General features: G+C 39.6%; 2 protein-coding genes across 3 annotated transcripts in view; one reads left to right on the top strand and one right to left on the bottom strand.

Annotated features, from left to right (window-relative positions):
- Nucleotides 1-27,673, top strand: part of Cmss1 (cms1 ribosomal small subunit homolog) — a 314,697-nt gene that overhangs the window by 90,568 nt on the left and 196,456 nt on the right. The window lies entirely within an intron of this gene.
- The window catches only part of Filip1l (filamin A interacting protein 1 like), a 253,915-nt gene that overhangs the window by 85,371 nt on the left and 140,871 nt on the right, over nucleotides 1-27,673 (bottom strand). For both annotated transcript variants that reach the window (XM_006995767.4, XM_042259445.2), the window contains exons 3-4: nucleotides 7,655-7,907; nucleotides 6,744-6,917 (exon numbers count right to left, since the gene is read on the bottom strand). In XM_006995767.4, the coding sequence (XP_006995829.1) occupies nucleotides 6,744-6,917; nucleotides 7,655-7,897 (417 nt within the window). In that variant the 5' untranslated portion in view covers nucleotides 7,898-7,907. The remainder of the gene's footprint in view (nucleotides 1-6,743; nucleotides 6,918-7,654; nucleotides 7,908-27,673) is intronic.

Below are 27,673 nucleotides of genomic sequence, written 5' to 3'. Positions count from 1 at the left end.
TCACATTGGCTGTCAGGTTTCTTCTGTGGTTTATGATAACGTTTTGTCACCTTTTTAAAAGACTTGATTAGATCATTGATGGTTTTGAATAGACTTGGTCAGTCACTTTGTGGACACTGAAACTGTTGAGTTGCTTGCCTGCAGAGGCATTGCTAGCTAATACTTAGTTTCTGAGAAGGTGGTGTTCATTTTCTTTTTTCTAAAGAGGGTGTTAAGCCACTTACAGACATCTGAAAGTTTCATCTTAGTGCCATGGAGAAAGCAAGAGAGATTTGAGGTTTGAACTGTGTTTATACTTTCAGTAGGAAAATAAGATAAACGCATAGGACAATGGGGAACAATGTAAGTGTCTGTATCCGTAAATACTAAAGGGTAATCAGAGTGACTGCCCTCTCTTAACTGGCTTTGTATATAGAAGCTGAGAATGAAAATAGCAATACTTGTGGGCCATTTCAGGGGCCAGCAGAAGTAGTACCATCAAAGCATTATTTTTTTATTGTAGAGAAGATTTAAGTAAGCTGCTTTCAAAATTTAAGAGTCAAATAATGATAAGGTTAACCTATTAAGAGTCAGGTGATGTAGGAAAAACATTCAATTAAACATACCCTGGAATTAGAAAGTGAATAATTATAAATATTTAATAAGTTAGAAATAAGTATCTTTAAAAAGTTTGCTAAATGCAAAATAATAAAATAAAATTTAATCTATCTTTAGGTAGATGCTTGTAATTGCCCAGATGTGTGTTTTAACTTTAGTTAGCCAGCATACATTATGAAAATGTCCTTAGATTGCACAATACCATGTACAATGAATATATACTATGAAAATTTTCTTTTAAAAGAAAAATAATTATAAATCATCTAGTTTGTAATGAATTAAAAGAAAAACTTTATTCATTTAAAAGAGAGGATATAGATGCATGAAATCTTGCTTTCTAGTGTTTGTTCCATTTTGTGTAGTGATTATTGGTTTCATTATCACAGACTTGAGAGGAAGGCTTGAAAGAGTTCCTGCCATGCATTTGTTACATGGTCTTCTGATACTTAAGTGGTCTCTCCTCCAGTTCTTCCCATTCTTTCCTTATGACTGATAGTGCTATCTTTCACCAGTGGGAATACTCAGTCTCTATTCCAGTGGTTCTCAATCTGTGGGTTGCAACCCCTTTGGGAGTCAAACAGCAGATATTTACATTACAATTCATGACAGTAGCAAAATTGTAGTTATGAAGTAGCAACAAAAATAATTTTATGGTTGGGGGTTGCCACAACGTGAGGAACTGTATTAAAGGGTCACAGCATTCGGAAGGTTGAGAACCACTGCTTTAGCCAGAGTCAACTGTACCTTCTGTCATATCAACCCTATTTTCATTCCATTCTCCATTTCTCCCACCCAACTTTGAGCCACATTGGTTTCAAGCAGTTCTTAGAATACACAATGATACTAGATTGCTTTATTTTAATGTTGAGACCTAGAAGCCTTTCTCCTTCCCCCAAAACTTTTCCTGTTCCCTGTTCATTCCTTCACAGAGCTGTTCGCTTCTTCATATCAAAACCTAATTTCCTGAGATTTCCTTTTTCACATTCCATCACTCTAGAAGGATGAATTGAATTTCCTATATGTTATTCAATACAGTCCCCAGACAGCTTACATTTGTAACAGCACAATGGACAAGCTGTTGTATAACGACCTCATAGAGAAGATGCTCCTTGCAAGAGACATGTTGATTCTGGAGATGCTTTAGCTTGTATCTGAAAATTTTATTCCATGATTTAATTTAATGGTATGCCTCTTACAAGACATGCCATTGGTTTTTGCTTCAGTCTTTTCTCACTTATGATGGATCACACAATGGATCTGATACTTTCTGAGTGCATGGGAGTTTGGCAAAATCACTTTCTATTTTATACTTCAGATTCTTCATTTATAAAGTAAATGGATGGGCTTAATGATTTCTAAGAGCAAATCTGGCACCTTAATTTTTACAAGGGGACAAGTATTTAAGTGCCTCTTCTGTCATTTGAATGCCAAGTCCTTATGCTTTCACTAGGAAGAGAAATTAAACTCATGAATCATCTGAAACCAATGTAAGACACTGTTTAATTGCTGAGGATGATCAGAAACTACCCCTTTCTTTTTTCTATCCTTCCTCATAGATTGAAGCTGGGAAAGAAAACAACAATACTTGATAGCCATATCTGGGGACACTAGGGCAGAAAATTTAAGGAAGAGCTTCCTAATGTTTACTGTACAGTGATAACTTGCAGTTAATCAGTCTGACTCCTGCCCCTATACAATCAAATTCCTTCTGATTAGGTTGGAGTTTTGTTACCAAACTTTCTTTCCATGTTAGAAAAATAAAGCACAGAGAGGTTAGATAGATAGATAGATAGATAGATAGATAGATAGATAGACAGACAGACAGACAGACAGACAGACAGACAGACAGACAGACAGACTGACTTTTTTTTTTTTTTTTTTTTTGTGTGTTTTTCGAGACAGGGTTTCTCTGTGTAGCTTTGCGCCTTTCCTGGAACTCACTTGGTAGCCCAGGCTGGCCTCGAACTCACAGAGATCCGCCTGGCTCTGCCTCCCGAGTGCTGGGATTAAAGGCGTGCGCCACCACCGCCCGGCCAGACTGACTTTTTTAAAAGGAAATAATAATGGTCTTTGTTTTGATATATACCAGGTAACAGACCACCCTAATATGGATTTGGTCTTTTTTCTAATCAATGGATGTTTGATTCTCCTTATTCTTTTCAGTTGGCTCTTGGCACATTGTCTTTTCTTTGATTGTTTTTCTTTTGTTTACTCTGAATGTACCAGTTGTGGATAAAGCTAATCTAAACAGCAGGGAAAATGTTCGACCAATTTAGTAAATTGAAGGTAACCAAATATACTATTCATAAAAAAGTACACTTCTTCCTTGTCTGGACTGACACCTGACTTTTCTTGATAATGCTGGGATTCTACAAAAGACCATTTTCTCATTGTCTCTGCACCGCAGACCCTGGAACTAGGGCATGACTCTCATGGCTCTACCCTGCTACTGCCTGACTCTTGTGAAAGCTCTTCTTTGTTTCACCCTCACTCTGTCTTTATCTTGTTTGTTTTGAGATAGGATCTCATAATCATCTTGGTTCATCTCCCAAATACAAGGATTTTAAATCAGATCTACCCTACCCTGCTTCAACCTCACGCTGAATGGTGATGACTCTCCTGTTCTTATATTTTCAGCTTCAGTTCAATCCTGCAATGGTTTGCCTTTCTACACTCGGTGTTAGTAGCATCCTGGGTGATGTTTCCAATTTATCGAGTGCTGTGGATATTGCTCTATATGCTGTGAATGTGTTGCTCTGATTGGTTAATAAATAAAGTGCTGATTGGCCAGTAGCCAGGCAGGAAGTATAGGTGGGACAAAGAGAGAGGAGAATTCTGGGAACAGGAAGAGTGAGTCAGGAGTCACCAGCCAGACACAGAGGAAGCAAGATGTGAAGGCAGAACTGGGAAAAGGTACCAAACCACATGGCTAAACATAAATAAGAGTTATGAGTTAATTTAAGTGTAAAATCTTGCTAGCAAGAAGCCTGAGCCATTAAGTCAAACATTTTTAATTAGTATGAGCATCTGTGTGTTTATTTGGGTCTGAGTGGCTGCAGGCCCGGGCGGGACTGGAGAAAACTCCAGCTACAATCGAGACCTTCACCTGGCTCATTTTCTTATGCATGAACAATAAAACTTCCTGTAAGTTACCTGCTTGACACCCATCTGCTTTAATCGCAGATACATCTGTCCCTTGTTCTTGTCTGCTAGTTGACTAAGATGAGTCCAGTAAGCACAGATACTGTTTCTTCTTCTGTTGCTGCTCCGGCTTTCCTATATTTTACACTTGTAACTTTTTCACCTACTTTAAAATAAATTGATTCCTCTTTCTTTCTATCCAGCTCTTGTTCCACCTATGATATTCTCCTTCTTCTGCCTTTCATGTCACCTTTGTCCCTTCGGACCGTGACTGTGTATATAATCACATGCATACACATGCTCATATAAAGAAAGAAGAATAGGAAAATTTGCTTTACTGAGCATCAGCATTCCTCTCCTGCCTGAGCATCTCCTAAGGCCTGTAAGAACCCTGGCAGTGTGTCCACTTACTCAACACTTTTGTTAAGATTTCAAAAGTAAAATGTTTTAATTGTAATCAGGTAACACCCATTTTCCATCTCCCTCCAGCTGTTGTCAAATAAAGTCAAAAGATCACAGGTTGTATTTCAAACTGCTTTTGTCCTTTAATGCCCAATATTGGAAATTTAAGGGTTATAGAAAAGAAAAAAATAAAATGTATTAAATAAAAAGCCAGTCTGCGGGTATTTATCTCTTAGTTCCTTTCCTACTTTCATGTTTATTTATCTTCCTTTGGTGTAGATCATCCATGTATTTAAGAATGGTTTACATTTCATCTAGCATTTAATAGATTATTTAATGATGTAATTTCATAATATAGTCTTCATTATTGCTGGAGATGGAATTTGAGTATGTTCTATCCTACTAATCCCTACTCATCCTTTGGATCTTGGCTTCTTGGTTCTTTTTGCATTCTTCCTCCATTATACCATCTCATAGTACTCTGTGTTATGCTTGCATGTGAGATCTTATGTCATCTGGCCTCTCTTAGATATTCCACGTCCTGGAGGAAGGAACCATGACTATCTTTATACATTAGCTTTCCAGTAACTATTAATTAAGCAAATGAATAAAATGAAATGTAGAAGTTAAATTCTGTAAAGTACTTTAAAAATTGTCTTAAATCTGGTACTGAAGGATCTTTGAAGCTCTAAATGTTAAATTTTCTGTGGTGACTTTTAAAAGAACTAATAATGCATTAGGCTTTAACTCGAGCATCTTTGCAAATTGACTTCTAATGTAGAACTCCAAATTCAGAAGACACATGAAGTTTCAAAGCTTTTGGAAAGTGCTCTGGTCCTTCCCTCCCTCCTGTTCGCACATCTACCCCTAAACCAGTCCTAGCTTTTCTTCCAGCCCACATGTCTCTGCCATTCTCCATCAGCGTTTTTCCATGTCCTATAGCTACGAGAAGTTCTTCTTCTGAGTTAGAGAAGCCCCTTCTGTATTATCTGACACATGCTTGAGATTTTTTTTTTCTTTTTTAGATTTTTCAGAAGAAAAATAAAAGCAAAGGGAGAATGTTAACAGTACAAAATGAAGAGTCAGGGGGGAAAAGTAGATTTTCTTTCCCATGCAGATTTCTTACTGTGTGACTAGGGTATAGACATCTATAGTCCTAATAGGTCCATCCTCCTTGCTCCCTTTAGTTTCTGGGTGTCCCGTCTCCCCTCTTACTTATTTAGTAGAGGAGAAGAGTAGACAAATGAGCTTTATACGTAATTGTTTGGGCTTCAGGAAGCTGATAGCCAAAGACAAAGAAATCTAGAAGGAGGAAGTAGAAGAAATAAAAGAGAAAAATTGACAGAACATGGAGGTGGCAATGTGTGAGAGATTGTGTGTGTGTGTGTGTGTGTGTGTGTGTTTTGGGGTAGGTAGAGGGATATTTGTAGAAATGGTAATCAAAGAATGTTGCATTTAGAAAGCAAGAAGAGAGTAGGAATAGCATTCAGGGCCACCTTACAGAGACATTGCCATTTGATGAGTTTTGTTCCGAGTATTTTCCCCAACCATCAATTTGCATTGCACCTCATGTAGCTGGCATATTTGTCAGACCCAGCGGAAGCATTTTGGAAGCCAGGATAGTTTTAACGCTGTTGACTTGCATGCGGCCTCAGTTCCTTTTGTTTAAAATTTGGATTAAGGCATAAATCAACAGACTTTGGGTGGTCTCATCCTCATCACTTAGAGAAGTACATTCACATGACCAAACTGTTTCAGAATTTGGCAAGGCGGTAGTCTTCTCTCATGAGATTCCCAAGACAAGAATAGCAAGAACATTAGAGGTCAATCCTGGACTAGATTGCTAGAGCCATGGCGGGGGACGGGGGTGGGTACGGGGGAGGGCAGGGCGCTTTGTCTAAAACTTGATTTCATTCTCTCAGCCTTAACTCAGATTCTCAGTTGTTTCCTTTTATAAAAATGAAAATTATGAAAGTTTCCACTTAGGTCTCTGAGGGAAATAGAAGAGAAGAAAGGATGCCAGGGTTTTAGAAATTTCAGCACAGAAAAAGGAGCAAGAAGTACTTCATCTCTGGGCGGTGGTGGCCATGTTTAGGCTGCTCACCTTTGCCACTGCAGGATGCTGTGGGTAGTAGAAAGGTCTTCGCTGTCAGTAGATGTTTGAAGAACAGAGGGTATGCCATCATCGAAAACTCGGTTTCTTGGACAGTTTAGATTGTTTCTTTTTAATGATCAAACTTTCTATGACATAATACCTCAGTGTTTTAACCTTGATGATTGAACTCGCTCTGCTTTTTATTATAGTCTGGATAGACTTCAAGCCCCAAAAGAAATACATATGCTTGCAGGATTCATGCGTATGTGTGCTCTTCCACTTTACAGTTCAGTCCAATAGTAAGAAACAAGGAAGAAACCAAGTGGAAGCATCTTGGCAATCATTCATCTTTCTCCCCCACAGAACTGTTTGGGTAGGCTAGAAGAGCGTGAGGAAATGCAATCCTGAACTGACAGGGAGTGCATATCACAACCACTGCCTAGGCCCAGTCTCCTGGCTAGCTGCTGTGCTTGTGCCTTCTACGTGTCCACGCCCCTGTGGTACCTACCTCGTTCATTGGTTTCTCATAGATGTCCTCCTGCCAGGGGGCAGACGTTGCTTGGAAGGCATCTCTCTGGAGAGCCTCCAGCACCTTTTTTGGAGTGACAAACCCATACTGAGCTTCCAGCAAAGCCAAGTCCATTTTTTCAGCCCTCAAAATGCCTATGACTTCATCTCGAGCCTGGAAGAACAAACAGCATTTCAGAAACATTGCTTATCTACCCCAGGACTCAGCACATAGTCTCTTGTGATAGTTGGTGGTATTTCTTATTCTCTTTAAAATATAAGTGAACCATATTTGGTTATAGCAACCTTTGGAGAAGGTAACAGAACTGTATTCCTTCATCCTTCTTACACACCACTTATACATTAACAGTATTTTACAAAATGATCACTGTACTACATTGGGGGAATGTTTCATTGGTTTCCAACAGAAGATAAGATAGCCCTCAGAGGACTGTCTTTTGGCCTTTTAAAGGTTAGGAAATAAGATTCTTCTTATGTGTAGCAGCTGTTTTTAGGTTTTTATATAAATAAAATGATTAATAATGATGAAGAGCCAGTTTACATGGGATGCAAAATGCTTATAATTGTTATTTAAACCAATCCAGAAGTCTTCTGGCATGATTATTGAGCTATCCCTGTGAGATAAGGCCCCCAAGCCACATGAGCAGAGGATATGACCTTTCACAGCATTCATGCCAACTATATGTCATAATGACAGCCCTTTTACATGTGATTAATTGTAATGTTTTTTTTTAATTGGTAGAAGAGAAGTCTGTTTGTGTAGTTAATGTTTTGCTTTTGGATATACACAAGTATGAACCACAGCCATTGATTTCTTTAGCAGCAAGTACACCAAATTCATAAGCAGGCTTCCCCTTAGATCGTAGCAGGGATGGCCCCAACCCAGCTGACCTGCAATTCTCCCTCCAGAATGCTGAGGAGAAATAGTAAGTCATCTCTTGAGAGGTCTTCTGCTTGGTGGCCTTTGCCAGTGTGTGACTTCTCTGATGTGGGATGTGGAAGGGCCCCATCTGTCTCTCTCGAAGGGTCTTTGTCCCGCCCTTTGTGCCTCACTTCCTGGAGACTGGGGAATTTGCTGCGTCTTGGGAATTGCTTTGGGGCTGAGCCCTCAGTGTTGCTGCTTCTGGAACGCATTCTTCAAGGACTGGAAGAAGAGAAGACAATTTGTAACTCTTGCTAGAAGTAGAGTTTTATAAGTACCTATTACTGCTCTAACAACTCTACACTCTTGTTATATTTAACTTGATCTTGCTAATATGTACAACAGAGAAGGGTATTACCAGATCCATAAATCACCATCTTATTTACACTTCTCCTTGGAAAATCAACATTTTAAAAGCTTGTTCTGTCCTGATTAAAACCACTTATGTCCATGGGTAAACAGCCCATGTTTGAACTTCATCCACCACACATTCCACCACAAGAACCTAGGTCGTACCTCCAACTGTGGCCGAGTGCTTACTTACACAGAGGCATACTTAACATAATTGTGAAAGGAGGAACTTGCTAATGATTTTTCTTTAGTTTCATATTATTCCCTCTTGAAGTTGTTGGTTGTTTTTATATGTATGTTTTTATCTTGTTAACTTTTTAGCTTTGGCAGCTTTTAAGATGGGAAGGTCAAATGTCTGCTAGAGAATCCTTTAGGTGACTTTGTTATTAAGGCAGAGTTTAGTATTAAAAACATTCAGGCCATTCCTTGACTGTTCCTGACAGTCTACCAAAATTCCAGATGCTTCTCTTTGTGCACTCATCGGTAAAGCAGAGGCACTGGTGCAGAGCAGCTGACTGGAAATGGACCACATGAACTCCATCTCTGAGGATACAGCTGTACAAATTAGTTGACAGCAAGAAAAGCTGTTTCACTTTTAAGGATTCTGACCAGTCTCGAGCTTATAGTAGACTCCAGTAACTTACAGGCAGATACATTTTTCGTTTCGTTTTGTTAAGGCAATGGCTTCACTGTATATATATAGAACTCGTTATGTAGACCAGGCTGTCCTCACTTGTGGTAACCCTCCTGCCTCTGCCTCCTGATGAATACAGGCATATACTACCACATCTAGCTAAGTTTTTCTCTCTATGCTACTCATCATTAAATCACTGGTACTTACTTTCTGTACACAATACCCTTTAAAATCCAAGGCAGGAGACCTGCAAGTATACAGATTAACTCCTGCCATGTACTACCATGCATACTTGTCAAACTTAAGTAAATTACTGTGAATATGAGAGAGAAAATTTTACAAGTAGTGTATGATCGATACAGGTAAACCCCCTGTGTATCTCCTTCAGTGTTTATCCACTTCCCTACCACTCCAGAACTGGCCATTATCTTGAACTTGGTTTGTAACATTCCTATATGTATATATTTATGCTTAAAAAATGTGTGCATGTTACCGAACAACAGATAGTATTGCTTTGCATGTTTTTAAGCTGATGCAAGTAGCATGTTGATGGGTTTCTGAAACTTGCTTTTTTATACTATATTTTTTTAAATTCATCTTTGTTCCTTTTTTCTGTAGTTTATATATTTTGCTTGTCATATAGTGTTTCACTGTGTGAATAGTATACTATTTACTCACCCATTTTTCCCTTGATAGACTTTTAAAATATTTTACTCCTCTCCACCCCCGCAAAACAAACACACACTATTAGGAACATGCCACTCTGAATTTTCTTGTTAGTATTTTTCCTAATTATGTGCATTTTTAAGAAGTATTTTTTAAGGCACAAGAGTGGAATATATGAAGTATGTGTGTCTGAAGTATCACTAGAGATGGTTGCTCCTCTGAATGGAGCATTGTGAAACACCTTTTGAAGCTACCTCAAGACTCATGACAACACTGTGAGGTGGAGAATGGTGTCTTCACTGTGCACTGAAGAAGTGGAAGCACAGAGTGCCTTCTAAGTAGAAGAAATGAAAGCTCATGTGGTCACTGAGCCTACATTCATACAAATGATGCCAAAATGCCAATGTGCTATACTGCTTGAGACAAATACTGACAACCTGTCTTTAAGAACATGCTTGTTGCCTGGCTATAGGGAACACCCAAATTCTAAGTGCAGTATCCACGAAGAGTGATCTGTAGCAATTGTTGTCACTGGCTCTTCCCCAAGTAGTCAGGGACAGGGTCATTTTTTTTTTTTGAGAAAAGCAAAAGTACAGAAAAAGGTGTGTGTGTGTGTGTGTGTGTGTGTGTGTGTGTGTGTGTGTGTGTGTGTGCTCGCGTGTGTGTGGGTAATAACTTATGAATAGCTAATATAATTTTGTTACTTTGTTACTTGAGCTGGCTCCAAATACCTACTCCAGCAATCCTCTGTCTCAGCCTCAGAAGATACTGGGATTAAAGCATACCAGGTAGAAATTACGATGAGTGATAGACATGACTGGAAAAATTCACTACAGATATACTAATTTAATTGTAAATGTGTTCATGCACTAGTATATTATCATATCATGTGCCTTATGAAAATGTATTTAAAAAGGGAAAAGATAAATATAAATTATTTCTAATTATTTTTCTCCAGTCATTGTATTTTCTTGAACACCTCAAGGATGCCCTTGCTCTGTACTATAACAATAGTGGAAAGTTATTACATAGATTAGATATAGTCAAACCAAGTAAATACTGTTCTCAGACTTATATTTGCACATGAAGGACAAGGTCATCTTGTGCCTTTTGCATAATGTTTTTATTTTATCTTATTTTATAATGTATATATTGGGGGGAGTTGCTGAGGATGGTACCAATTAATTTGCTCTACCACTGAGCTATACCCAAAGCCCTGATATAGTTAATTGCAGTTCATGGCTCCTGGGATATACCTTGCCTGATGCTCCAATCTGTTGGATGAGTCTTCAGCAGGGTGATTGATTTGCTTCTTGTACTTTGTGGCCTTCTGTCTCAGGTGTATATTATTGTTCTAAACTATTCTAAAGTTAAGATAGTAGCCACAGTGACTCAAAATTCTGTGTTTCATTCCATAGCTCCATCCATCTTGCATCTCCTTGGGGTATGATTGGTCTAAGATGCAACCTCTCACATGCAGTTAGCTATAGGCTAGTTGGTATCCTGGGGTGTCAGCCAGATTGCCTCATCTCTGGCCCCATCCTCTAGTAGGCTGGACCCAAATTCACTGCTGGTAGTGTCAGGGCAGCACTGCAAAAGTGTGAGAACTGAAACTCACTCAAGCTCTTGACTCATCACAAGGCCAGCCCCAGATGCGGGAGTGGGAGAACAGACTACACCTGTAGATGGAGAGAGATGCAGACTCCAGAAAGGATTGGAGCCATTGGGAAAAGTCCACCACACCTACACAATTAAAAAAAAAATCTAATTTAAAAGTGATAAAATATATTTACTTCTTTAGCTCTATTTTTTTAACGAATGTCTGTGATGTATTCTTATGCCCTTTGATTACATACTTCTATCAGGAACAATTGCTTATAAACAAGAATCACCTGTGTTCTCTTATTAATTGATAAATATTCCTCTTCCCTCATCATATTTCCTAAGGTATGCCTTCCGCCATAGCAAGGTAACATGAGCTCCTTTCTATCAGGGGACTTCCTAGGCACTGCTCATTAGCTGCACCCTTTGTGCGTAGGCTGCCCAGGCTGAAGCAGAGGACGAAAGGGGGCTGGCTCTGTGTATCCTCTGTGTTTGTTTCTCTCCCCTCACTCTTAAGTGGCGGAGCCCATATTTGCTAAGGGAAAGCCAGCTGACAATTTGTAAGTAGAAAAACACACACACAAACACCTCCAAAATTTTAGTAGCGTGTTTGTTGTTCTTTTAAACATGATTATCATTTTTTTGTTTTTGTTTTTCTTTTGAGACGACCAGTTCTGTTTGGGAACTAGTGTGAGTAGCCGTATTAGTGCTCATTAATGAAGCAGTACTCACACTGAGAACAGATCCGACATGTATAGGTAGGTGCCTGGTCTACTGAGTGTATGTCTCTACATGTTTACGGTGGTGGAGTTTCCTTCCCCCATCTGCCAACAACCACAACATGATTAGTAATGAGAAGTAATTATCAAGAGGTAGAAAACAAAGGCATGAATTTCATGATACTCATGCCTTGTATTATCAGTGACTTCATTGTTTCTCTTGGCAATTTTTTAATACAGCTGTGCATGGCCCAGGGATACAATGTGAGGTAAAGAAAAATTTATTTGCAATGGTGGTTTAGATTTTTTAGTACCACTTAGCAAGTGGGGAGGGGAGATGGAGAGAGGGAGGGAGGGAGGGAATGGATAACTGCTTTTTTTCTTTTTTAATAATAAATGCCAAATAATGGTGTCTTTTGCTGCTTTGATAAAGCAGTAGTGGTCCACAACTGACCATCATACGATTGTGCTTTTTGAGTGCATAGACTGAGACTCGGGAAACCTGACTTCCTGTTCCAGTTCTGCCTTTAATTAGGCAGGCCTGACTTACTGCTTTCGTGAGAATTTGGGCCTGTGTTGGCCCTACAAGATCATTCAGGGTGAAACAAGGACCAGGGGTTCTTCCCTTTGACCTCTACTCTGTCTCTTACTCAGTAATGGGTCCCCTGACAGCAAGGCTGGGGCCTGAGACTTGATGAGCTCTGAAGTCTCGGGGCTTCCCGCACTCAAGTTTTGTGATTCTCTGTTGTCTTGTATCTATGGATACAAATACCATGTAGTTGGCAGCGAAAAGTAGATTGTATTTTGTTTTCCTATGTAGTGACCTGGGTCTGTTTTTCTTTGGTTTAAGCTAGTTGAAATCATGGTGGGTTTTGGTAAGAATGTGTCAAACCAAGTGAAGGACTACAGAGAATTTGCAGGGTTTTTTTTTTGCTTTTTGAGTTTTTTTTTTCTTCTTCTTAGTTATAGGAAACAGACAAATATAAATAGTAACTCATTCTATTAACTCTCTTTCCTAATTCGTACACTTTAATCAAGTTCTATCCATAAAGGTAACTTTTTAAAGTATTTTTTATTAATCTTTTATATCAAAATTGTTTATTCTACCTAACTGAGTAGTTATTTAGAAATATGTTTAGTATTAGCATATCATTAATTTTGTATGTGAATTATGAAAGAAATATGAGAATATTTTATTTGTGTAAAGTAACTTGGAAATGGCTCAAAAGAAATCAGTTTGGTTTTTTTTTTTCATGTAATATAATATTGAGGTAACGAACCAAAAGTACTTTGACTTAAAGAAAATAGTAGTAGAGGTGATAACTAACATTTATTCAATACTTACCATGTACAATCCTATTCTAAATGGTTTTCTTTAATTAACTTACTTAATCTTTACAAAACTTTATTTCTCCTCTCTCCGTTTTGCAGGGGAGAAAACTGAAATTTGCCAAAGATACTTCTAAAAGTAGCAAAGTTGGGTTCTAATTTGGTCATCTGTGTACAGCCCCCCCCCCCCCCCCAGATCACCACACTGTATCTACTCAGTTACCAAAGGGTAAAAGAAAGTAGTGAAGGAAAGTCCTGGTTCGGCATTGGTAAGTGTCCATGGTGCCACCCCATCTGTTAAATCTCCAGCACCTTGCGTTATACAAAAGTTCAAGTAACAGAAATCCACAAGCCTTTGGCTTTGGAGCAACTGGTCTACCCAGTAAGATTATTTTCTTTCCGTATCTTCTGCTTGTGCAGAAACATATTTGAATGCAGTTAGTCTTAAATGTCAGTTTTCTTTCTTGGCCTCCTTGCTAACATTTCCGAATGGGAGGAAACATGCCTCAATACATAATATGAGGCTTCGTAGAATTTGGTAGCTCTGGGCAAGATGACTCCGCCAGTGGTTCTCAAACTTCCCAAAGCTGTGACCCTCTAATACAGTACCTCACGTTGTGGTGACCACCCCCCCCCCCCACCATCAAGTCATTTTGTTGCTACTTCGTAACTGTAATATTACGACTGTAATGAATCGTAATGTAAATATCTGATATAGGACCCCAAAGGGGTTTCCAGCCAAAGGTTGAAAACCACTGCTCTATGACCTTGGGTCTTATTCTGTCTGTACATGTGAAATGAAGATAATGAATAGTACCTGCTAGTGGATTTATGGTGCACTCTGTGAGCACAATGCTCCTATTGTTCATGCCTATGTCCCTGTATTTAGAGGAAATGGACCTCAGCAGGATTTACTGGATGACTGAATCATGCAGTTCTTTCTCAGCAAAGCTGGTTGGGTGAGAGCCGCTTCATGGTAAAGATGATTCATCTGTAAACCACTAGCTAGAAGTATAGAAAGAGACACTGAGAACTACCAAAGTGTACCCATCCTTCCATGTGCCACACACTGATTTAAGTGTGCCATGGTCATTATCTTATATATGCTTAAAAGAATATTAGCAAAAATAAAATGGAAAATAGTGTAGGTTGATAAAGACAAAGTGTTGTAAACTCATAAGTCATCAGAAAAAAAATGCCTACCAAAAGTTGAGTGTGCATTTATGTACACACATGGTAATGTACTAGGTGGGGATGTGGCATTAGACCCTAAAGGCAAACTAGCAATCTCCTTTTAATTTCACTGAATTTAGAAAACATTTGATATCACTTCCCCTAATCACAAACTAACTCCCCTCCCTACATACATAAAATTAGCCGAATATCCATCACTTTTTATTTGGTCAACATTAACTTTGTTTGGGAGCATGTCATATTTTATTAATATCATGTTCTTTAAACGTGATTTAAACGTGGGAAATTGTAGGTGTGAATTGTTTATTTTGACGACTAGACAACTGCATAATAAAGAGCAATTCTATGCTACCTTGAGGATACTCATTATTGGGAATGACCCAAAGGTTTAAGTTGGAATGTGTTTAAAAACTCATCTTTTGATGATTTTTATTATTGACATGTCTGACAGCTTTTCATTTTCCACCTTTCTCATCATTGGATCATAAACTAAAACTTAGTTTCCTCAAAGGAAAATGGACAGAGCTATAGTAAGATTACAGGGTTCTCAATAAAGCTGTTTAGGCTTCTAATATCATCTGTCTTATGGTAAATGTGATTCATGTAAGCATTATGGAAATGCTTTCTATAAATAGATGTGAATAGTGCTAAGTCATGGAACAGCAAGGTCATGCTTGCATGGCCAGATTAAGGGAAAAAAATCTACTGGGATTTTATTTGGTCTTTCAAAAAATGTATTTTTTAAAATGTTTCCTTTTATTGCCCTAGTCACCAGCATTTCAAGACACTAAACTCAGTCAGCTCTACTAAACCTGTCTGATGGTCACAAAGACAAATTGAAAATCAGATAACCTAATTTAGCATTTGGCTCTCTTATCTTTTTCTCCCATTTTTCAATTAAGAGAAAATCACCAACACATCCCCCTATTGGTATTTTTTTTTTCCTTGTAGGGCATGGACATACTTTCAGAGAAGGGAGTGGAAAATGGAGCATGTTCACATCCATTTCCTAGGCTGCCGGATTCTAAGAGCAAACATTACAGACTCTACTGTGAGGCAGCACAGTATCTCCTCCTGTGTGCCCCACAGTACCAGACAGTCAGCTCTTCCTTTGCTGAGTCAGAGAAGGGCTTCCCGTTAGCAGATGTAGCCTAGCTCCCAGTAACTCCAGGCCATAGTTCTTTCTCAGAACTAAAGCAAGCAAAGCTACTTCTGTTGTCGTGGTGTAGTCCTTTAATGGGAAAGATTCTTCTCTATTCTAGAAGACACAGTTTTTCAACTTATTCCTTGCACCATTAAATTTCAGGCCCTGTCACCCAGCATATAAACACATTATGATTATGCCCCTTAGACCCACTCACTCTTCGTTCATACCCACCTGCTCTATTTCTAAGGAAATGTATGGAGTTGAACACAATTTCCCAGATCTTAAGCACCAATAAAGCAATAGAATGTTGATGGTATGTTTATAGGAAGATTTTAGATATCAGCTTACAGTTGGAATTTTACATATAGACCCCAATATTTCTTGAGGCATTAATGAAGACTTATTCCAGGTTAGCCTATCAAGTGGTTACTTATAAATATCTTTCATTGTTTGACAGAATAAGAAGACAACTATTCATCCTATTTTGTAAATGAGGAATTAAAGATTTAGGAAGTGTAAACAACTTTAGTCAACAAATACTTAACCAGTTATGAAAGCCTTGGTTCTCTCATTCCCCAAACACACACACACAAACACACACACACACACACACACACACACACACACACACACACACACACACACACACAAACCCTTTCCCCTTTTTTTCCCTCCTTGCTCAGGCTAGACCCCTTGGCATTCACATTCTCTATTTAATTTGAAGTATTCTTTGGTTCTTATCTACTAACTGCTGTAATCCCAGAAGCAACTAGGCTGTAATACAGAATAAATAGCCTGCTGATGAGGTCTAATGGGGCACACTTACATCATGGCTTTTCTTAGCTCTGTGTTATGGAGAAAGGACAAAAAGAAATATAAAAGTCTCTTGAGTATAAATAGTTGATTTATCCAAGTTTTCCATTACAAATCAGTGGCTCTTTAAAGAGTCTTTTCTCATTTAAGGTTGAAACAGCCTAAGAATGGTTTCCAGATCCTGGTGGAATGAGCAGAAAAAGAAAATTATTTTCATGTAACTCAACTTAGTGCCATACTCCCTAGCCTAAATCAGGGCTCTTGAAAATCACAGGATTCTTTTAAGTTTCAGACTGCATCATTTGCATATTTATTCCAGCTCTGATTTTTTCTTAGAAGTGAGGTGGGATCAAGCCGGTCACTTGACTCTCTGTCCTCTTTGAATGTTTGTCTAGTCACGTCTAATTCGTCAGTCTCCTTACTTCTGTAGCTCAGGCCCAGTGAAGTGAATGGATGTGCCTGTGGTAACACCAAAGCCAACCCCAGCACACAGGAATCCTGCTCATAGCTCTGCTGCTGTTTCTGTTCAAATGTTCCTTGTTCATACCTAATCTCTATTTCCAGCTCTAGAGAGATACAGATCCTAAAAAAATAGGAATATGCCTTTCAGAGTACTCAGAGTCTCCCACAAAAAAGTTGTTGACTTTCTCAACCGTGTTCCTTATCCTTTGGATAATAGGTCTGGTCACCCCTCAGGTGTCTTTTCATTCAGGTCAATCAGTCCAATGTAAGATACATCTAGGGTGAACAGATTTAGGAGATGTCAGTAATTCCCATCTAGAGATTTTACAGGGCAGCATAATGTCTTTCCTTTCTCCTCTTTTATCTAAGACAATGTGAGTACACAAGAAAAGTACATATTACAGAGAAAATATCACAACCCACAAGGCCAATGAGACCTTTGAGCCACTGCCTGCCTCTTGCCCAGCATCTCTGGTGTGCAGCATTATTACCCCATAACTGGGAAGAAAACTGAATGACTCCTTACTTCTCAGGCATGTATTTTTTCTTCTTAGTGGATGAGTAGGAAAGTAGCGTTGCCAAAATTCTCTTTTGTATCAGATAGTGTAATTGGTGGTTTCTGTTCTTTGTGCCTTTTAAAACATTTATACACATAGATTTATTATTCTCCTTTGGCAAATGCAAAGAGTAAAAAAACTAAGGTGTTGAGAAGCTCACAACTTATTATGGTAGAAATGTTGGTTCATGATTGAATACAAAATACTTAGAAACACAATAAATAATCCGCAATATACAAAATAAGTACTTTTGGGAGTTTTTGAAAAGGAAGAACTAACTCTGCCAGGGAACGTAGTGGTTCTTGAAAGATTAAGAAGAGTTCCCAGGTCAAATGTACAGGCAGAAGGTGGCTTGGAAAACAGTATATGGGAAATATCCAGTCTTCCCAAGGACTAAAGAAAGATAAGGGTAGAAAGGTAACATGTGGCACAGATAAGGTTGCTCATCACAAGGCAGCTTAGACAAGAGGCAGCAATCAGTGCCCAGTAAACACTAGGAAAATGAAATGGGTTAAATATCTTTCCATATGTTCTGTAGACAGCCTGTAAAAGTCTTGTTTCTATTTTGTGAGTGTTCCATTTGAAAAATGTGTGTGTGTGTGTGTGTGTGTGTGTGTGTGTGTGTGTGTGTGTGTGTGTGTGTGTACACATGCTCATGCGTGAGGGTACAAGTAGCATGATGCGCATATGGAGGTCAAGGGACAATCATTGTCAGTTTTCACCTTCTATCTTCTTTGAGACAGGGACTTCCTTATTGTCTGCTGTTGCTCTGCATACCCCAGGCTAGCTCACCCACCTGTGTTTGCCTCCTATCTCACTGTAAAAATGTGGAGTAACAGACATGCACCACCCACTGTGTCTGACTTGTAGATAGGTTCTGGAAGTTTGAACTCCTATCACCAGGCTTACATAGCAATCATTTTTTTTTTAAAGCTACTTAGCCATCTTCCCAGCCCCAGATTAATGTAGGAAAATAGTGATTTAAAAAAAAAAAATACGGATCTTATCTATTACTTTGTCTTCACATTTTAGGGAACTTTTTCTGAAAAGAAAAGTAGATAACCTTAATAATCAAAATGGCCATGAAAGGTTGTCTTGATATCAGCTGCTATTATTGTCCACGGTGTGTGAGAAAAGAAGACCAAGGAAATTTAAATGTAGGGGCTATGTTAGATAATATTAACAATGTAAATTTGAGTTACTAGTTGTGTGTGTGTGTGTGTGTGTGTGTGTGTGTGTGTGTGTGTGTGTGTGTGTGTGTGTGTGTAAATAAGGCCCTGTATTTCTCATTGCTTTTCGAGACTGCCAAGTGTAAGGAAGGCAGTAAGTAACCACATGGTACACAGCAGAGGAGAGAGTGTAAGTTGTGGCGGCGCCAGCTTAGCTGAGTTACAGTCATGAACTTGATACCTGCTGGTGCAATTACTGCCATGAGTCATGTGTCAGGGCCCAGTTTCTTAACTGCAGTAGTAGAAAAGTTAGAGAGCATAGAGAACTTGGGTATGCGGTAGGTACTGTGCCCCAGGACTCAGTCCATGGCAGGAACTCATGGCCTCCTGGTGGAGAGGACTCAAGAAAACAACTTCATCCCCTCTTCACCATACACGTCTTCAACTTAATAAGAAAATAACTTTAGCATCATGAGGCGAAATGTTTTCTAGTCCTGCTTCACCATGTGAAGCGAGTTCTTTTAGTCAGAGCTAAACAAGTATTTTAAGAGTGTGTGTTATTGTGTGTCATTTGAAATGGAGATTGGCAAACTGAAGGAATTGGGGTTTGGCCAGATAGTGGACCATGTTCCTTCCAATACAGAGGTATTGGCATGAAGCGACTCTTTGGTCCACACTGGCCAAAACTCTAGAACTGTTCTAAACAGGCTGCAGAGGCTCCTGATTTAAAACAGTATGCTCACCCATGCTCTTGTTGATCAGTGAAAACTTTAAAAACCCATCGTTGACATACAAGCAACACAAAACTTACTGTCTTCAGGTACCATTTGAGAGCACTTTACATGCATGGTTTTCATTGGAATGAAAACCCTATGGTTTTATATTATGCTTAATCTTTAATATGGATTCTAAGAACCTAAACCTTATGAGCTTAGGTCAGTCTGCCCCAAGACATAGAGATGGTAAGTGGCAAAGCAGGAACTCTTGCTGGCTTCAGACCTCATCCAGTCTCTACAGACCTTTTATGTTGCATGGATTCTTTCTCATTAGAATTAATGGCCTGTGTCAAGTTAGGACAGATACCTTCTCAACCAGAATGTTACAGCTCTGTGTCAGCAAAACTGAGGTGGCTAGTCCTGTTTTGTGAAACACTTGCATGTTGAAGTGGTGAGAGATTAAAACACAGTGTGATTTACATTCACACCCCTTTGTTCAGCTATCCTAGGCAGTGGAAGAGAGTTGTTTCAAAATCAGGAAGTCTGTGTAAGTAAACAGTCACACAGGTCCGCCAAGGAAAACACACTGTAAGGAGGTGTGGTTCCCGCTAGATCCCAAGAGTTTGGGTCTTCAAAGTAATGTGTTTTCTTTATGTTCTCGTTGAGAAAGTATGCAGAGACGGAAACTGGCCTTTGCTAATATCAGCTCTACCAGAAGAGAACCTTCCTTGTGTTGGTCATTGAAGGGAGTGCCCTTTCCAGCCTGTTGAACAGAACTGGGTCTCAGATAACCAGAAGTCTGTGGAGTGTAGCAGGTCCTCGGAGGCTGAGACAGATCAGCTTTGAGGAGTCTCCCTGTCCACTGTGTGTGGTTCCATGTAGCCCTTTGTTAGAAAGCATTCAGGGCCGCCAAGAGGCCAAGAGTATGTGTTGACCAGGGAGGTGGCTGCTGCTAGGAGCTGTAAGTAAATAAATGGATGTCAGACGTTTACAATTAGGGGGGAAACAAAGAATCATTCCCCTCCCCTGAGCATGTTGCCTTGGATGATTTGGGTAATGATTGTGAAGCCTTTACACACAGACTAAACTAAGCTCTTTGTATTCTTTGCAAGGTGGAGAGCTTGCCAAGCCAATTTCAGCATGCAAAAACACAGACAATTATTTTCTTGGCATTTAGAGGCCGCCCCTGTTTTTACTGGGGGAGGGGGTGGGTGGCGGGTTGATAGAGGAAAGCTTTATAAGGAAAGACAAGCCAACTTCACCCAGGCTTCCTCTTACAAGCGGCCTCTTCCAATGTCCCTTCCTGTCACACTCAAGCCCTCATCACAGAACCAACAGGAGAAGGCTTCAGGCCCAGAAGTGCCACACTCATTTGATGTTCACAGTGTGTCACTTACTTGTGACTGTTCATATCTTCCTGTCTAGTAGTTCTCCTGCAATTATATTATTTCTTTTGTGGATCTATGGATACAGAAAGTTGGTGAGTATGTTTCCAGTGGTAACCAATGAAAAGGCAGAATCCTCGATTATGGTCTGGGTCCACTGTGTACCATAAACTTTATGGTAATGGTTCCCAGCCTCTGTTCCCAGATCCGGGCAATCCTGCAGAGTTTCCAGCAGGCGCTCTGTCCTTACACCAAAAGTACATGAGAAAACAAAGGGTGCTGAGGCTAAGCCTATGAAGAAACGACCTCCCCCACAGAAGTGGCAACTCTCTTCTTGCTTAAAAACATAACTATCCTTTTGATTTCTGTTATTCGGTTCTAGCTGAAAGGTCAGTTGTACAGCATGGCTTCGTTCTCCTGGGGAAACTAGGAATCCGTGATGGTCTGTGCCACTACATAGTGTCACCTTGAGTTAGCAACTTCATTCTCAGTGCCTTTATCAGTTGATAGTAAAACAAACAACCCCTACGGTGACCTTGGGCTCCTTCCTTCTCAGAGGGCTAACAGGGCTGTATTTCAAAGTACTTAATACTTTTCCCAAGAGGTACAAAGAAGTACATTGTACTTACTTTACAACTTCCTAAGCAAAAAAGAACAATAGCTAAAAGGTAGTTAGAGGTGTACATGCAGCATTTGCAGTGGGTCTTTAGCCTTCCAGGTCTAAGTGTATTTTTCATTTTGTAATTACCTCTAAGTCTGAGAACCAGAATGGGAATTATTTCTTATGCAGGATTTTTTTTTTCTTGTGATATTGCTTACCTTCCCCTTAAAATGAGATACAATGACTAACAAAGACCTTCTTAATCAAAGAGCACCGTGTGTGTGTGTGTGTGTGTGTGTGTGTGTGTGTGTGTGTGTGAGAGAGAGAGAGAGAGAGAGAGAGAGAGAGAGAGAGAGAGAGAGAGAAGGAAGGAGTTCAGGCTGAGTTTTGTTGATTTTTTTTTTCAATTTATAAGTATCTTTATGTATATCATCATTTTCCATAATAACCCTTAATTCCATAATTACATTATATGTATTTTTTGCTTTTATGCCTTCTCTGACCCACACAGGAAGACTGAAGATAAGGTCATTTGAAGGTGTTAGTTCATTCTTTGATCCAGTTAGGTTAGAAAAGCAAAAGTTGGTGGGTTTACCAAGCCCAAGGAACCGTCTAATGGTAAGAGAGCCCTGACCAGATAAGACTTGACTGACATTTACATCTACATCTCTTGCCACTGAGGCAGCCTCCCCATGTCCAGTGGCATGCATCGGAAATAGAGGAGGAAGAAAACTGTACCAGAACATTTGTTATCAATCAGGAGCTTTACAGACTCTCATTTAACCCTTGTTAGAATCCTAAGGATGCTCAGCTATCCGACTCTATAGGTAGGAAAGCCAAAACTGAAAAGTTAACTTGCTTAGGTTCATAAACTTCATTCATATGGCCCAGGTATCTGAGCCATAACTCACATGTTTCATTCCTATTCGTGGGATTTTTCCCCCCAGCTTATTATATGACTTTTCATTTTCAGGTGCCTCCCTTGGTAACTCTCTTGGCCTTTTAGCTACTCAATGCTCTTTATGCAGTAGTATCATTGAAATCTAAGAATGCTGTTCCCAGCAGGAAGGTAGCCATAGCTGACCATGCCTAACAGAAAAGGAATGGAGGCAAGCTTGCATGATGCTCTTTATAGATGTTCAGTACATTCACAAAAAGCTGTACTATAAATTTTCTGTTGTTGTGGTTTTGCTTTTGCTGATTTATTATATTGATAAAGATATAAAAGAATATTCAGAACATTAACTCAATCATTAAAAGAAGGAAAAATTGATCATAAGGACAGGATAGCCCCAGGCAGGAGGATTGTCACCCAGGGATTACTGGGATTAACTCTGCTCTTAGACTAGCTCTAAGCTTGTTAATAGGGATCCAGGGCTCTGCTCGACTCGACCTGCAGCTTCACCTCCACCCCTCCCTCTTCAGGTATGTGTCTCCTGCTCCTTGCTTCCCACTCATCACTCTCCCTCCTGACTCTAGGCATTCTCTGGGGCTGTGCTCTGCTTGGGCTCCTTCTGGCTGCCATCCTCCCTCCAGCCCACAACCCTTACCTTCAGCAGCTCCTGTTTGAGAATCATTCACTGGCTCCAGAACCCTGCCATCTACTCTGTGGAAAACACCCTTATACATAACATCTAAACTGTCATCTTCATGAGTGAATGACATAGTCTCTTTGCTTAAGACATGGCTCCAGTGCCTTGTACATGGTATATACTCTATCACATGAATGGATAAGTTTATCCTGAATATCATCAAATGACCAGATTTGCTTTTAGTATAATCTCCCTGATTTAAGTCTTACAGGTTTGACCAAGCGAAGCTCATATATTCACTCAGCTGCTGGATATTAATTTGAGGAATGGAAAATAACAATGAACCAAGCACATGTATGACAACACCATTATTGCTTCATCGTCTCGATACCACCACCTTGAGTTTGGCCATCTGACATCCCTTTCTGATGTATTCATTGATAAATTGGACTCCTTAGATCAGAGTTTAGCCAGCTTTTTCTGTTAATGACTACATATTAAATACCTTAGATTTTGCAGCCCACACAGCTTCTGCCACCCTCCCTCCCCCCCCACCCCCGTCTCTGTCTCCAGCAAGCAGCCATCTGTACACACATGAATGGCAGTGGCTATGTCCCAGAAGAACTTTATGTTTTAGAAGGGGGTCTAGTTGGGAGGAACTCAGTTGGTAAAGTCCTTACCACATAAACATGAGGACCTGAGTTTGGATGGTTAGCATCCACATAAAAGTCAGACATAGCAGCACACATCTTTAACCCTAGAACTGGCAAGACAGAGACAGATGGCTCCCTGGAGCTCATTAGTCAGCCAGTCTAGCAGAATCGATGAGTTATAGGTTCAGTAAGAGATTCTGCCTCAAAAAATACTGAAGTAACTGAGAAAGATACACAATGTCAGCCTCTGGTGCATATACACACAGGCACATGCACACATACGTGACCATGTACACACACACACACACACACACACACACACACACACACACACACACACACACTTATACTCATGCTTATACTCAACCATGCCATGTTTTGCCTGTCTTTGCTTTAGACGATGTTATGAAATAATAGTCAGGGAACCTATAAATAAGTCAATGTGAAAGAATGGTTCCTCTGCCCCTTAGCTGATATTTGTTCACAAAATCATTGTTTATTCTAGTTGGATAGGAGTTACTTGCATGTATGACCTAGGACCAACTTGGAAGCAGATAGTAAGAATTTATACATTTGACAGGGGCTATAAAAACCCAGGGGCCACAGTCTCCTGTAGATATTATGAGAGGAATAAGGTCAATTTCTAGTTGAGATCCCATAGTTTCTGATGATAAAACATGAGTCCTAAATCAAATGAGGGCAGTTTTAGTGCGGTTATTTGACTTTTAACTAGATGTCTGAAGTATTTCTGTAATGAGAAAATTATAGTGTTGTGCTGTAGAATTCAAACATTTTCCTCAACTGTTCTTCACCAGCCCTTTTGTCTACTCAAATCTAAGAAACAAAAGAATTTTCTGGCTGATTCTGCCCCCAGTCCACAAATGTCCAAGTCTTAAAAAGAGCGTAAAGAATTCAGTATCGTGGGAGTCCGTTCATGGTTAGCTCAGCCATGGTGGAATGGAAGCCTTTGGAACAGATCATTTACATCAGTTGATTAAGCTTCTGCTGTCAAGAAACACTCTCCTAGTTCTTACAGACATGGAAACATGACTGAAACCCAAGGGAGAGAGAACTGGGTTTTCTCTTCCTGCCACGGATTTCCATGATCTGTGGTTTACTAGCTTTGAGTTAATAAGAGAAAAAAAAGAGCAGAAATACCTAAGCTCACTATTAAATTACTTGTCAACACTCCTACAAGGAAACACAAGAAAAATGCCCATTTTAGGTTTGATTTGAATTGGTTGAGGGCAGTTCTTGTGCTTATATTTTGGATTGTTTTTCTGGTACATTATAAAAAAGAGAATACTATTAAAGTATGTCGCTAAAAGTGAGCAACAGAATGTAGCTTTGAAAGAAACCCAGAATAATATATGATTGATTTGCTTTTTGTCACAAACTGGGTGGCCTGCAGAAGTGAATTTTCCAAGGACTACTGCTTTTCCTTTTGAAGTGCCAAAAGTTATTTTTGTTTGTATTAATAACCACTCTGGTGAAACTGTTTTTAAGTTAATCTATACTTCCCTGTATAATTAATGGTCAGTTGTTATTCCATTTGTTTGAATCATTAAATGATTTTTGTATTTTTTTCATAAATGTACTTTTCTATTTTGTTTTTTCCTTCCTCTATCAGCCCTTCATCTATTCCTCTCTCTTACCCAGTTTCAAGTTTTAACTACTAAGCTACCATGTGCTGGAAACAGAGAGATCAGATGAGCACTGGGTTCTAGGCATAGATTCGTGTTCTGAGTGCAAGTATTTGAAGGAGCTGTTTGATGGACAGTAGGCTTTGCCTCCTTTTGTCTCCATTGAACTTGTATGAAAACTGTGTCTCAGAAAGGTGGCTGTTGATCTACTTCCTGACACGTGAACCATTTTGCATTTGATTGGAGTTCTCAAAGAACAAAATGAACTCTAACCATCTTTTTCTAATAGCACTTAATTAGTATCTTCGTAGAGGTTGAGCCTCTTCTGCCATTGGGAGGGCTTATCTTACTGAACCTCTGAGGTGCGAGTGTCAGTTTTCATATTTTACAGATAGAGAAACCTAAGGTCAGAGAGCAAAGTACATGCCTCAATCACAGAGCTAGATTTGGAGCTCAAGCAACCTAACTACACAGCCCAGACAGGTCTCCTGTCACCCCATGCTGCCAGCCTGATGGGAAAGCAGATTTACGTTAGACACACTTAGGTCCAAAGCTCATATAATAATCCCGTCTCTCTGTGAGATAGCTATCATAATTGTTCTGATTTTACACACAGGCAAATGATACCAGGTCACATAAGAAGGATCACACGTCTGTTAATGGTAAAACCAGAAAGAATTGGCTGGCTCTTAGCTTTTCTAAGCCTCCATTTCTTCATCATAAGATAAAGACAGTAGTAGCACCAATCTTTTAGGATTAGTATAAAAGACAAAAAGAAATAATCATTGTAATATAGCACTATGCTCAGCGTATAATGAACCCCCAGTAAATGCTAGCTGTGGTTTCCTCCACCTCGAACAATAAAGTTGCTCTAAGTAGAAGTATCCGGTTGGTACCCTACCATCCATTTGACTCTTAAAAAGATTTTGCTATATGAATGCTAAACAAAAGGATATCTTCTCTCACTTGAAACAACTAGATCAAGTGCTGGGTGATTTGTCCTTCATCACCCAGGTGATTACATAAGTGGTTTTGAGTCCCCTTCAACTCTGTGACTGTGTTATTCTTGCTGTGGAGTTTTGTTTTTCCTGTTCAGAAACCTTAAGGCAGAGTTTGGTCCTCTCTACAGTAATGAAGTGGTGTGCTCACGCAGGATGGAGCAAAGCCCACTTGCAAAGCTCAGTGAAAACTGATCTTCAGAGTTGTCAATGACAAGGATACAAACAGTGAAGCCTTTGGAGTGTTTGTGTCTTGTGAATAGATAAGACACCCACAAAGGCTCTAAATAATAGAAGCAAAGCAAGATAATTGATTTTTGCTTCCTGCCAAGGGACCAAAGACTGCAAATAATTATTAAATGGGAGTGTAATGGCATGAGTTGACTCAAGAAGGCAGCTGCACAGAATGAATCCCAACCATGCTTGAGTGAGAAGGTAACCGCCACCGCCAGCTTTACTGCTCACAAAAGACAGGAAGGTTTTACTTCGATTGGTCGCCACACAGAGCTTTTAGCCCTGTGTGTCTTGTGCACTGGTGATCGTGAGATTACATGCCAAAGCATTGGTGGTCAGGATCCTGTGGTCCCCTGTGTGGAACTGCTAAGTTTCACATAGGACACAGTGTACACTTTCCCATCATTTTGTGCCAGAGAGTAGTAGTAGCATCTCCAATGGGCTGTCTCTGTTCTCAGAGATTATAGGTAAATACCCTCCCGCAGCTCCCCCTCCAGAAAACATCCTACTCTTCCCTGATTAAATACACGCCCCTCTTCTTCCATACATCTTATATAGATCTCCAGCATAGCACTCACTACCTTGTGTTATGTTCCTAAGTGAATCCTGGAATCCTTAACTAGTGCTAAGAGGTACCAGGCACATCAGCATTGTTCAGCAGATGTTTGTTGACTGAATGACTAGCTTCCTTGCTGCTTAGTGGTTTGACTGACTTAAAAAACATGACTGCTGCCGGGCAGTGGTGGCGCACGCCTTTAATCCCAGCACTCGGGAGGCAGAGCCAGGCAGATCTCTGTGAGTCCGAGGCCAGCCTAGGCTACAGAGTGAGTTCCAGGAAAGGCGCAAAGCTACACCCCCTGTCTAAAAAACAACAACAAAAAAAAAAAAAAAAAAAAGATGAGTACCATATGGTCCAGATATACCACCTGTTAGTGTATACCCAAAAGTGTCAACAAACAATATGAATACTTATATATCCATATTTACTAAGGCACTGTTCTTAATAGACTAGTTACAGAATCAGCCTTTGATGTCTGTTAGCAGATGAATAGATAATGTGAATATAAGCACAATGGACTTTTACACTACCATAAAGAAAAATGAATTAAGTTATTTGCAGAAAAATGAGCAAAACTAAGGATTATCATATTAAGTGAAATAAGCCAGATGCAGAAAGACAGTGTGGAATATGGTGTGTGTGTGTGTGTGTGTGTGTGTGTGTGTGTGTGTGTGTACATGTGCATGCCCCTGCACACAGAAGAGGAACTCTGGTCAGGAGAGAAGAGTAGAGGACAACATAATGGGGTGAATATGACCAAAGTACATGACACATATGTATATATGAAAATGTCATTATAAATCCCATTATTTTGTATAATAAATATATACCAACATAAAAGATGAATTAATTTTAAAGAACATGTTTTTAAGCATCCAGCTTTGAATGAACCCCTATTACAGTAAGTTTTATTTGTTCCTCATTATCTCTTTGACTTGCTTCTCATACCCTCCCTTCCATTTTCCCTGTGTCCGCTCAGCTCCTTGAAAATCAGCCACTCATCTTTGTTACCACCCAACCCTGT

The sequence above is a fragment of the Peromyscus maniculatus genome, chromosome 12, assembly GCF_049852395.1.
Source record: "Peromyscus maniculatus bairdii isolate BWxNUB_F1_BW_parent chromosome 12, HU_Pman_BW_mat_3.1, whole genome shotgun sequence".
Lineage (NCBI taxonomy): Eukaryota > Metazoa > Chordata > Mammalia > Rodentia > Cricetidae > Peromyscus > Peromyscus maniculatus.
Note: the sequence above shows the minus strand (reverse complement) of the source record. Positions and strands in the feature narration are given on the sequence as shown.